Genomic DNA, 12,708 nt, shown 5'->3' on the forward strand with positions numbered 1-12,708 from the left:
TCCAAAGAGTGCATCAAATGCCAGCCAATTAGCAGATCAGGTTGCTATAATGCCACTTTGTTTAGATTTCCAGCCAAGAGTGTCTTTGAATATGAGGGACAAATAAAGAGAGACAGAAGCCCTCTTGGCATTGGGGGGGGGGACTTAGAGTCACCCACTTTGGCTGTCTTTGTGTGAGGCTCTGCTTCGTCTGATCGCCTTACCTGTCCCACCATGTAGTAGATGACGAAGAGGAAATAAATGACTTCTGCTGCCACCACAAAAATATGCAGGCCATCGGTGTATGGATAAAGCCGAATGCTCTGCATCTCAGCTCGTGGAAAGAACGCTCCTGCAAAATTCACGCAATGATCAGTGTATGGCTGTCCAAAGCTGTCCAGCGCCTACATCACAAAAGGAGCGCTACGTGCGGTTCAAGCTAAGCTATCTGAACATATCATGTTGCCACAGCAATCCACATTCAGAGGGAGCCGAGCTCTGCCATCTGTCTAAACTACGCACAAGGGGAACGTAACACAGGATTGATGTAGCTTCATTTCACATCTTTGGTCCTGCAGGTTTCCTAGCTTTTTTTTAAAAAAAGATTTGCATCATTGTTTTTGCTGATTAACCAGTGATGCAGAGGCAACGGTTCATGATTCTGCTATGAGAATGGCCGGCACTGATCTGATCTGAAAACAACACCCACCAGAAGCCAAGCTGTGCATAAGCATCTGTTCATCAATATCGCTTGCAGCTGCTATCTCATTTGCCCGTAGCCCCACGCAGAATCAGAGATGGGAAAATTCCGTGTCTGAGATGCAACTCCCAGAACATCTCAGCCACGTCAGCCGTGGTCCAGGCAACCATTCTGGCATGTGTATGCCATATACATATAGGCCAGGGCTTATGGGAAACAAATTTAAACAAGATGGAGTCTATTCTGTGTCATTGGCGTAGGTATATTTTTGTGGTCTCAACATGTTTGTGTACATGTTGCATTTTTTTTTCACCCAGTATTGGAACTGACTATACATTCACTTCCAGTTTTGAAAAATAATAATGATGGAACCTTTTTATGCTCCATTAATGTCCACTAAGCCAAGACAGATCCATTCCCTGACTTAGTAATATCCTCATAATCTGTTAAATTGATCTCCAACTACTCAAGGATTTAGGAGGTACAATGTGGGATGCAGCTTCTCAGAGTAACGTGCAGCCTGTTGCCCCCTTGTCCGAGTGCTGGAGAAAAATGTCCAGCTCTCACCTAAGGAGTTGGTTTCAAACATGAGGTTCACAATGCAGAACAGGTTGACGTTGGCGTTGTAGACAGTGAACTCAACAAACACGGCCCTTGTAAAGGTATCCAGCCAGGTGTTTTGAAAGAGGTACTGGAGAATTCTGCCAAAGAACAAACAGAAGAAGTGTGTGACATATTGATTGTATGATACACATACAATCCTACACATGAACAATTCATCCGAAACAACCGATATTGAACGCAGCTAATAAACAGGGATGGGAACTCAAGTCACAGGACACATTGTCAAGTCAGACTTAAGTTGCACCTATGAGTTGGACTTGACTTTGGGTTATTTTGGTAAGCAACTACTGTACTGTGCAAACATCAATGGAAGAAGCTACCTGGAGGCATTCCGGGGATCTGTGCCCAAGTAAACCACATATCCTCCTCCTCGGTAGACAGCCAGTTTGCCCCACACGGGATGCCCTCTGAGTTTGGACTGGCTCTGATAGTGCCAGGCAGAACCGAGATCCGAAGAGTTGTCGAGGGAAGAGCGGTTCCACTGCTCTCCATAGTCCGCTGTGTCTTCGGCATCAAAAGAATAGGCTGCGTGGCACTCCCCCACCGTCGCCTGCAGCTTAGGCGCTATCGGGCAGGTGTTGCCTTTGACCCGCACTTGTCGAAGCCGCGCACCACCCACCAGCTTGGAGTTGCCGTCTGTGATGAAGCCTGGTTGGGATGCAAGGGAGGGGGAAACAGCTTCTTGGAGCATGCAGTATTTGCAGCGCCCTTTAAGCCAATGTAGGTTCCCCTTGACATTCATTCATTCATTCATTCATTCATTCATTCATTCATTCATTCATTCATTCATTCATTCATTCATTCATTTTAGTCCAGTCATGTCCAGCTCTAGGGCACGGTGCTCATCCCTGTCTCCAAGCCGTAGAGCCAGCATTTGTCCGAATACATTTCCATGGTCATGTGGCCAGTGTGACTAGATACAGAATGCCTTTACCTTCCCACCAAGGTGGTACCTATTTATCTACTCGCCTTTTTACATGCTTTCGAACTGCTAGGTTGGCAGGAGCTGGGACAAAGCGACGGGAACTCCCTCCACGTGGATTCGATCTTACGAGGGCTGGTCTTCTGACCTTGCAGCCCGGAGGCTTCTGCGGTTTAACCCGCAGCGCCACCACATTATAGAAACAATTAAACATAGATGTCCCTCAACTCTTAAACCAGTTTTCAGAATGTCTTTGCAAAAGTGCTATGATTATTTAAAGGCAAATAATTGTTCACTACTCTTTAGTCATGAGTAATGATTGACATTGCTTGTTGGTGATGAACTGCTAACACATGCTTTTTAATTTGTTTAAAAAATTCTGAAAAACAACAATAACCCCCCCCCACCTAAAACTGCATTCATGAATCACCAAAATAACATTTCAAAGTAATGAGTAAGTATTGTGATGATGTAGGTAGGACAAAGTATTAGTCATTAGGTCCCCAAGTAATGAAGTTAATTGTCACTATATTGCATTTCAAAATAACATTGTTATGCCTTCATTATTCCCCTCCCCAAGTGTAATAGGCTGCAAACAATGTCCTTGCTCATCATAACACATTCTCTCTCTGTCTTGAGCTTAAATGCTGCATCAGCAAAAACTATCTTTGTACCTGGATGTGGGCCATATAAATTGTTGACCAAGGTGGTTCTTGCCCATTTAAAGAAATCCTGGTAACTTAAAACGTCCTGGAATCCATCGGTGAAGCTGCCTTCAATATGTTTGTTGAGATAGTAAGAGTTAGGGTCTCGTTGTCCATAGGCAACCAAGAGTAGCATCCACAAGAAACCCAGGTAGGCTGGGAAAAGGAGAGGAAAAATGAAACATACTAGCTTTTTCAAGCTCAAATTGATGCTCCAAATGCTTTGTGGAGGCCAAAGGCAGCAGTTCTATCATATTGATGAGCCCACCAACCACGTTTTCTTGGGTGAGCTCCTCCCTTAATTTGCTCCACCCCTGAAATGTCTGTGTGCGTCTTCTTCTTCTTCTTCTTCTTCTTCTTCTTCTTCTTCTTCTTCTTCTTCTTCATCATCACTATTACTATTACTATTACTATTACTATTACTATTACTATTACTATTACTATTACTATTACTATTACTATTACTATTATCAGCAATCACACCAAGAAAGAACTATCCTCTTGAGCTCCCCTATTTATGCTGATGATTTGACGGGGATTCAGAAAGCGACCAGAGCGCAATCCGAAAATTCTGCCTACGCATTTATAGGAGCCAAAGAAAGGGGACGGAGGGAAGCCATATATTCTCAGCCCCCATTGCTTCAGTCTCTCTGCTTTCTTGTCTTGGAAAACCGGAGCCTTTGTGCAACGGGAGGGGGGGGAGGAACAATGGGGGTAACTCTGACCTAGGAAGGAAGCAAAGATCATCCTATGGGATGACATGTTACAGAACTCCTAAGCAGAGATGGGCATGAAACTGAAAAAAGGTTCGTTCGTGGTGGTTTGTGGTATGCGGTTAGCCACGAACCGTGGACCACCATGAACCAACTGGAAAACTAAACAGGTTTGCAATCATTTTTTTGGTTCATGCCCAGGAGGGGGCAATGTGCTCATGTTACACCCTCACCGCAGTTGTACAGCAGTTACTTCTGTGTAGGCATCTGACTCCCTGCTGATCACCCGCCTCTGTGCATGCTCCTGCCGCCCCCACCTGGCCCACCAAAGTCATGACTAATTCCTTCAACAAGGGAATTAGACGGCCCACCTTGCAGTTTCAAAGGGCATCTAATTCTCTGAATTGGGCCCTACCCATTCAGACGTTTTTTCTTAAAGCACACCCTTCCTTCCCAGACCTTACAGAACACAAACACTGAAAATTACCCAGTATTTCTCTAATCAGGGCAAACGCTTTCTGCTCCATAATGCGGTCGTTCCTCATTTTCTCGATGTCGGTAGCAGGAGGCGGCTGGTAGATGTTGCAACCGCTGTCCCTCCGGGCTCCGAAGATGGAGTTCGAATCACCTGTGCAGGAAGAAGAGGAAGCGGGCGGTTATCAGCTGGAAATGACAGGCGAGTGGAAATGTATTTGAAGACTGCATCCCAACCAGAAGATGACTGAGATCCAGGCATCTCAAACAAAGACTTTGCCTGTTGTTGGCTTTATGAGAGGCACCATTTCTGGCAGAGATAAAAAAAATCTTCTCTGGAACTAGCTCTTGAATCATCCAGCTAGAATCGTTTTATTGTTTGGGCTACAAATGTAATCCCACGGACATTTAGCCTCCATCACCAGGCACAAACTAATTCTGATTATTTTTACTGCCGACTCTGTTGTTATCTTTGGTGAGATATTTGTTTGCTAGAGTTGTTTATTGCTGTTTTAAATGTGAATACTTCACATGTCTTGACTTCTCACACACAAAACGCAGGCAAGATATTATGGGTTTTTTTTAAAGGAAACTTTAAAACCCCACCAGAGAAGCTGGGTATTTTTATTATAAAGTGGATTTACAGAGGCTTACCTAGCACTTAAGATAACAGAGGAAAGGGATGGGAAGAAGAGAGCACAGGAAAATTTAAGGGTAGAAAAACTGAGGTGTAAATGGCTGCGGCGATCAAGAAACATAAACGATTCACTCAGCACGGCTATCAAAAGGAAGAGACGGAGAGAAAGGGAGACAAAAATAGTTTTCAATACAAGGGAGGAACACTCTAAGTGGATGGCAGAGTTCTGCTTACAGGCAGCAAAACCACCACTTTTTAATGATGCTAAAGAAGGCTGGCAGGTGTCCGGTGGGGCTCGGCTGAGTGCTAATTTTGTCGGTGGAACCAATGAGGCATGATGCAACATCACACGGGAATCCTCATGTTGTGGTGAGCCCTCAGCCACCTGTTCATGTTAGACCAAGCTTAAGAACATATGCCTGGTTTATTGTTACGTTTTCGGGCACAATCCAAAGTCTGGATTTTAACTCGGGTCTCCAAGTGTTGAAATCTAGAACATCAGCAGGGCCAAGGATTCTTTGCCACTGTCTTAGATCTGAGTCTTTTGAAGGGCTGCTTCCCATCTGAGCTAATCTGATTTTGGAAATAAAGTAGGCCTGGTTAGTTTTGTTGTTTAGTCGTTAAGTCCTGTCCGACTCTTCGTGACCCCATGGACCAGAGCGCGCCAGGCCCTCCTGTCTTCCATGGCCTCCTGGAGTTGGGTCAAATTCATGTTGGTTGCTTCAGTGACACTGTCGAACATGGTTGGTACTTGGGTGTAATTCCAAATGAGAACATCAAGGATCTCCAAGCAGGACTAGAAAAGATCCTTCCCCCAAATCCAGAGGAGCCAGCCATAGTTGGCCGCTATTGGCCTAGATGGATGGGTGGTTTAATTCATTGTTCCAATATTTGACTTTCCCCCACCCCAGGATCTGAAAGAGAGACCTTTCGTTGTCTTCTGCCTCCAATGGAGGCACAGTTGGGTAGGACAAGAAAGGGCTTTCACAGCGGCTGCATCCAAAATGTGGGTCCCCTTGCGCCCGCACCCGGAGGGGTGAGCTCTGGATTTACAACAGTGGAGAATCCATTCTGGGCTTTAGCTTGAACTTTACAGAAGCTGTCCAAGGTGCTGAACCTATTTGGAGCATGGAACTAGCAGCTTGGATAGCTCCTGTAACACCCAGAATGGTACTGCCACCATGGAAGCAGAGTCCACATTGCTTGGGCCATGAGATATCGTTGCCCTGCTCGCTGTTGGGGGCTTTTTATTCCAGCAGGCTTCCATTTTGTAAGGCATATCAATTTTTAACAATGTAATGACTCACCTTCTCTCTTTTACTGCTTGTTTGCATTTATGTAATGATGATTTTCATTCTTGCAGGCCATCCTAAGTAATGCATTTGTGCTAGACCCATGAGATATTGGTGTATGCATAAATAACTGATGCAAGACACAGAGCATGGGGAAGTTACTTTTTTAGACGAGAAACCAAAGAATCCTGCAGCAAGCATTCCAAACTCCTCCAGCAGAGAACGATACTTGAAATGGTTGGCCAACTTTCACATTCCTCGAACAATGTGTAAGGCTTGGATTTTCAGATTTCTTGGACTATAAACCCCATCATAATTCTCCATTGTGGGAGCTGTACCTGACAGACACTTAAATGTGGCTCACCTGTGAGAAAAGCCTGGACTAGAAGGTCTTCAGGCTGAGCTAGGCCTAGCTCTGCCCACACTTCCTGTTTAGAAAGAAATCACCCAGCTAGCACTGGGGCAGGAAGAGGAAGGTTCAATAGTGCTAGGCCTAGATCACTAAAAAAACCTTCCAGTTCAAGTCTTTCTCCCAGGTCAGCCATATTTAAGTGTCTGTCTGTTAGGCAATACTCCTAGAATGGAAAATTATAGTGTAGCATAAGAAATTAAGAAATGGCTCCCATTCAGAGTTTGGAAATGTTATTTTTCTGATTTATATCTCTCAGAATTCCCCCAGAGAATACAACCTGTGGCTCCAAACAGGTGTCTTCTTCTAAAAACAGGGTAAATATTCCAGGATGTTAAAATTATTTGAGAGCCAGTGTTTTGGAGTAGACAGAGTGTTGAACTAGGACTCAGAAGACTTGGGTTCAAATTCCCCACTTGGCCACAGAAAATGGGGACACTAATGGTAAACCACATCCTTGAACATCTCACATACCTCAAAAATGGAATTAGGGTTGCTGTAAGTCAGAAGCACACGACAGCCTGAAACAACAGCAAGGGCCATTGTTATCAGGGTGACTACATACACTACCTGAGGTGGATAAAGGGCCATCGATAGATGTCTCCTCCTCATCCTCCTGCTCTACTTTTTTCAGAACCAAAGCAAAGAAAGCAGCAAATCCTAGAACCTGTAACACATTAGAGAGAGAAACATATTACTGGACTCGGTTCTAAATGATCAGCTTCCTGCTGCTTTTGCACGGGCAGAGGATGATAGGCTCCAGGTTGCTTTCTAAGTTAAGACAAAGCCCACAAACTGTCAGAGAATTATGCCAAAAACCTTAGCTAGTTTTGTTTTCTTCCTTCCACGACCACTCCTGAGAATCCTAGAAATGGCTGTTTTGGAAAGATGCTGAAGATGTTGCTTTGGTGGCCTACAACTCCCAGAATCCTCCAGCCTCCCACGCTCTAGATCATTGGTTCCCATCCTTGGGTCCCCAGATGATCTTGAACTAAAACTCCCAGAAATCCTGGCCAGCACAACTCCTGGTGAAGGCTGCTGGAACTTTTAGTCCAGGAACATCTGTGGAACCAAGGTTGAGAACCGCTGCTCTCGGTGTTGGCAATTCTTGCTTAAAGATTACAAACCTCTTTCTGTGTTTATGCTCATACTCTTAAACAGGTTGGAAACCAGCTTGCATTTGGAGTGATATACGGGTCAGCTGAAAGTGAAACAAAGCAAAATTCTTTCCATATATACTGCACTTAGATGATTCCAGGGTGTGTTGATTTGGCTGTAGTATATCATAGTAATAAGCAATCTGAGGTGTGGGATGGGGTAGGGAAAAACTGTACATCCAGCAAAAGCCTTTAGCATGTGTTCTGCAACTGAGAATCTGTATCATATCATGTCTAGCATAGAGGGCTAGACTAGAATTTGGAGAACCTGGGTTCAAGATATCCACTCAGTGACGACGTTCTCTAGGTGACCCTGGCCAAAATCCTCTTGCCTAGTTATGCTGGCATAATGCAAACAGCGTAACTTTTGGAAGTGATTGGCTTCATATTAAGAGAGCGTTACAGACGTTACCCATTGTATTCTTCGTTGCACAGCTCAGCGTGCAACCGATAATGTCGATAGAGGTTTCTTAACTTGAGGCAATTGACCTGCAAAAGTTACGCCTTTTGTGTATCTACACAAGAGGATTTTGGTCCCTGTCTCTTGATCCTGACCTATTTAATGGAGTTGTTGTGAGGATAAAACTGGACCGTATATCTCACCTTGAGCTTGGAGGAAATGTGGGGGGTAATAAAACAAATAAGTACATTCTTTAAAGTGAGTCATAGAAGCCGAATATCTTGGGAATAATACAGAACATGCCTTTTTTGGTTCTCCAGTCTAGAACAAACAGCTGTGCTCTGATCTGGCCACTCAATAATATTCCCCTGGAGGAAGACATAGAAAAGCATTTGACTGCAACCTCATTGGATTTTTGCCGTTGCCCTGCTATTGTATCAAGAAACGCTGCTTTACCTTGGCTTTGGAACTTGATGTTCCAAAAGTAAATTACTTTTATTTCTATTTTTATTGTCTTGATTTACTGCTGGTCTGTTATTGTTCGGCTTTTTTAGTTTGTTAAAAAACAACCAGAATAGTGTGTTGCACTGATGGGGTGGTATATAGATTATACGGGATGGATGGATGGATGGATGGATGGATGGATGGATGGATGGATGGATGGATGGATGGATGGATGGATGGATGGATGGATGGATGGATGGAGAAAGAGAGACAGAGATGGATGGATGGATGGACGGATGGACGGATGGATGGATGGACGGACGGACGGACGGATAGACAGATGGAATGGAATGGAATTTTTGTTATTAAGTCCTACCTAGATCAACTGCATCGTGAAAAGAAGCCTACCTTTAAGGGCTGTGTGATGAAGAGGCTTTCAAAGAAGGAAATAGCCATGGAGATCAGCCATTTGATAGAATTCTCCTTGCCGTAATGCAGCCCATACAACATTGTGAAGAACCCAGACACGCCACTGGTGACGGCCACGAGGAACCAGCCGATGAACACAAACCACCAGGGCAGGCCTTTGACGGCTGGCTCCTTCTTGCCTTCTCCCAGAAGGCTGGGAGTTGGGGAGCCTCTGGCAAATGGAGACAGCAAAGTGACCATGTTATGCAGCAAAAGTCATCACAGTGGCCGCCGGTGAAAAAACAAAGGCAAAAGGAGGGAGCATCTCATGTGAATTAGGACTTAATGACAAAAAGGGAAGAGGAAATACATCTTTTCATTTTAAACATTACTTGTGAAATTAGTTTCATTTAAAAACAACCTCAGAGAAGACAATAGGTATAATAATAATAAATCATTATGCGTCATAATAAATCATTGTGCGTCATCCAGTCAATTCCAACTTAAGAGTGACCCTTTTTGGTGTTTTCTTGATGGAGAATCCTCAGAAGTGGTTTGCCCTTCCATTCTTCGGGGGGGGGGGGCATTCTGGGACTGCGTGCAGCTTCAGTTTGGCGACTGCTCACCAAGAGATAAGCATAGGAACCTTTTGCAAGTTGACTAAGGCGGACACAGAAGCTTTGAAGCAGTGCTCGTTTGGAGGGACGATGTTTTGTCCCCTTCTAATTGCAAAGCTAAGTATCCCATCGGTATCTGCCCTGGGACTGGGAATAACCAGCTTCGGTTCCCGACTCAACCATTAAGCTTGCTGGGCAAGCTTGGGTCACTTGTTATCTCCAAAGTTAACATAGCTTACAAGGGCGTTGTGATGATGCAAATTGGAAAGGAGATACCACTCTGAGCACCTCGGAGGAACAGGGAGATATAATGCAGCAAATAATGAAGCACAGACAGTTCTCAAAGCTTGCATTCCCTAAATATGCAGTGTTTTACCCCTCGCTGGTTGATGGTGCCGGGCAAAGCTGATTCTCGAGGAAGTCCTTCATGTGCTGGACCTGCCGAACAGCCTGGGTGTAGCTTTGGGCGTTCTGAAATTTCTGAGGCCCCAACAGCTCCAGTTCCAGCTCCACCTGTTGTAGCTGCTTGTAGAGGCAACGGTTATAATCCCGATCCTTCAGTTTTCCGCCTCTTCCTTTCTCTGGAGTTGGGCTTCTTGTCTTTTCTCCAGGGGGAAGGGTAGAGAAAGGACATAGATTTGGTTGCTTAAAGGCTCCTTCTCCACCCCCTCTAAATTCATTTCATGGTGATCCTATTACTGGGGAGACTCTGATTTTGCATTGGGGGGGAACCCCATCCCTCAAACTGGTTGAGCTCCTTAGAAAGCTGCTTTAAAGTTCAGGCTAAAACCCAGACTGATCAGTCACTAATCTCAACCCAGACCTCGGAATATTCCTTTTGAAAATCGAGAGTTCCATTATAGTACTCGCCAGATCTGTTTGGTGAATCTGCTTCCTTATAGAGAGTCTTGATTCTCTTTTATCTCTGATTCTTGTGAAAAGCCCGGGACTTCTAGCCTGCTATCGTCTGGTATGAGGCAGGAAGGATCTAAAAGAATGTCCCTCTAGTAAGGCCCTCAGAAAAGATGACTCTCACCTTTAAATCAATGGCGTGGGGGCCTTCTCTCAGCCCAATGACCCCCAACCCCCTTCTTTCCCCAATTGTTGTGTTCAACAAATGAGACATTCCTGTTCTGAGTGCACTGTAAGGCTTGTCCCAAAAAATAAAGATGTCAGATAATCAGGAAACGGGTGCATGTCAGTCAGCTGTCTTGCCCTTCCCGGCAACTCCCCCCCTTTCACTTACCGGAACCCTGCCGTCTGTAAATTGACCGGCTTATCGCCTACCTTGTAAATCCACCAAGCCAAGAGAAATGATAATTGGGTCATCTTTCTTCTTGTTCTCCTCATAAAATTCCTGTCCAATCCGGTTCTGCTGGCAGATGATATCCTCCACCAAGGCCAACAGCTTGTTGATATCCATCGATTTTGTAAAATCAGGTTCAGAGGAAGGGAGAGGGGCCTTGAGGGTTTTGAACAAGGAACTTGCAATTCGCCTAATATCCTAGGCCATGAAAAAAAAAATAACAATTTGTGGAAATTAGGAAACAGCCAGTTTGTTTAAAATATATATATATATATATATATACAGTTTCCTCACCTACACCAAAGGCATAAAGCTGGAAAGGGAATATTGAGACAATACCTTTAGGGGCAAACCAAAACGATGTAACAATGTGCAGAGGCACATAAAAATGCCCAAGCTTTGGGGGGGGGGGTAGATACCCTTCAACAGGTGAAATTTCTGAGGTGAGCTCCAAGTTGGGAGAGGAATTGACCTTAAGCCGTTGTATTCTGCCATTTACTTGAGGGTGTAATTGAGAAGATCCATGGTAGACAAAAGAATGAGTCTCATCAGGCAGTGCAGGTTAGAGATGGGCGTGAACCACCAGTTCAGGTTGCTTCGTCCTTCAATCAAACAGGTATTCAGAGGCTGGGAACCACTAAAAGTCTGAAGGATGAACCAGCATGAACCAGCGGTTCGTGCCCATCTCTAGTTCAGACGGATTCGGTTTCCCCCACAATGGCTCATGAACTCATTAAGAACTGGAAGACATTTTAGGTCCTATCTTTTAAACAATACAACTGCAGTATGGAGTATACTGTGGAAATGTTGAATAGCTTGGTGGTTTAGGTCTCTGGTTGTGGAGGTAGAGGTTGGAAGTTTGATTCCCCTACTGGGCCTCCTGCAGTAGAGCCGGTCTGTGTTGCCTTGGGCAAGCTCCACAGTCCGAGGGCGCCCTCAGGAAAAGGGGATGGGAAACTACTCCTAAGTAGTTTGGGGTATTTGGGAAACCCAGCCAAAAAAAGGGGGGGTTTGCCATGAGCCAGCATTGACCTGATGGTATATGATTATTATGGAAATTTTACATGGAAGGGATTTACTATCTCACCTGATGAAGAATTGAGATATTCCCCAAAAAACTTTTCTGTATGTCTTTTTTGTTGTTGTTGTTGTTCATATTTTGGTTGGCCTCTGTCATTTCAGTAGGCTTTATTTAAAACGGTTAGGACATTTTTCTCCTCTTAGTGACAGTGAAGCCACTAAATGGAAAGCAGACCCAGCCCTTCTGTTTGGCAGATGGACAGGGAGAGCAGAAAATAGGGAACTACTGAATTATGGCAGAAAACGACCTTTCGCATCCACAGAGCTCAGAAGGATTAAGGATGCTCCAGGAAACGTTCAATGTCCCATTCATAGATGTTGCACTCATAAATGAACCATTCAAGACATTTCACACGCTAAAAGGGGCAGGGGGAACAATTCGTTGGCTCTCAGCTACACCCTGATCAGCAGAATTGTGACCTTCGGCATGCAAAGCTCTCCCAGAGGGCTGCTCCGTGCATTCGCACCACTTGCCTTGATCACTGCCTCTGGAGAGAGGGACACGCTCTGGGTATCCTGACTGGGAGGAGCAGCAACGTTTGGGGACACCCGTCCACTTCTCCCGGCTTTCTTCTCTTTCTTAGGCGGAGGCCGCGTGTTTCTGAAGATCTGAACAATCAGCAAGTTGATGGGGAACATGAGAAGGGAGCTCTCAAAGCCGATCATCACCTCTTGCCACGTGAACTCTATCTTCCCTGGTGAGATCAAGCCAAAAAGGGGGCATCAAAACCTTAACATGTTGACACAGAATCGGACAAAAGTTGGTGGTCCGTGGGCTTCTTCTATGAGTTTCTGATGCTGCTGCTTTTGAATACGCAGAATCCACCCACCCCACTCTCTGT

The 12,708-nt window shown here is 44.9% G+C and overlaps 1 protein-coding gene across 1 annotated transcript in view; it reads right to left on the reverse strand.

Moving 5' to 3' along the window:
* Positions 1-12,708, reverse strand: part of LOC110085483 (polycystin-1-like protein 2) — a 48,839-nt gene that overhangs the window by 4,413 nt on the left and 31,718 nt on the right. Inside the window, exons 29-38 of the mRNA XM_072980805.2 lie at positions 12,341-12,561; positions 10,768-10,984; positions 9,857-10,085; positions 8,864-9,095; positions 7,025-7,121; positions 4,130-4,270; positions 2,900-3,085; positions 1,624-1,951; positions 1,247-1,380; positions 204-331 (exon numbers count right to left, since the gene is read on the reverse strand). Of these exons, the coding sequence (XP_072836906.2) occupies positions 204-331; positions 1,247-1,380; positions 1,624-1,951; positions 2,900-3,085; positions 4,130-4,270; positions 7,025-7,121; positions 8,864-9,095; positions 9,857-10,085; positions 10,768-10,984; positions 12,341-12,561 (1,913 nt within the window). The remainder of the gene's footprint in view (positions 1-203; positions 332-1,246; positions 1,381-1,623; positions 1,952-2,899; positions 3,086-4,129; positions 4,271-7,024; positions 7,122-8,863; positions 9,096-9,856; positions 10,086-10,767; positions 10,985-12,340; positions 12,562-12,708) is intronic.

Source organism: Pogona vitticeps, chromosome 10 (genome assembly GCF_051106095.1).
Source record: "Pogona vitticeps strain Pit_001003342236 chromosome 10, PviZW2.1, whole genome shotgun sequence".
In the NCBI taxonomy this organism is placed as follows: Eukaryota; Metazoa; Chordata; class Lepidosauria; order Squamata; family Agamidae; genus Pogona; species Pogona vitticeps.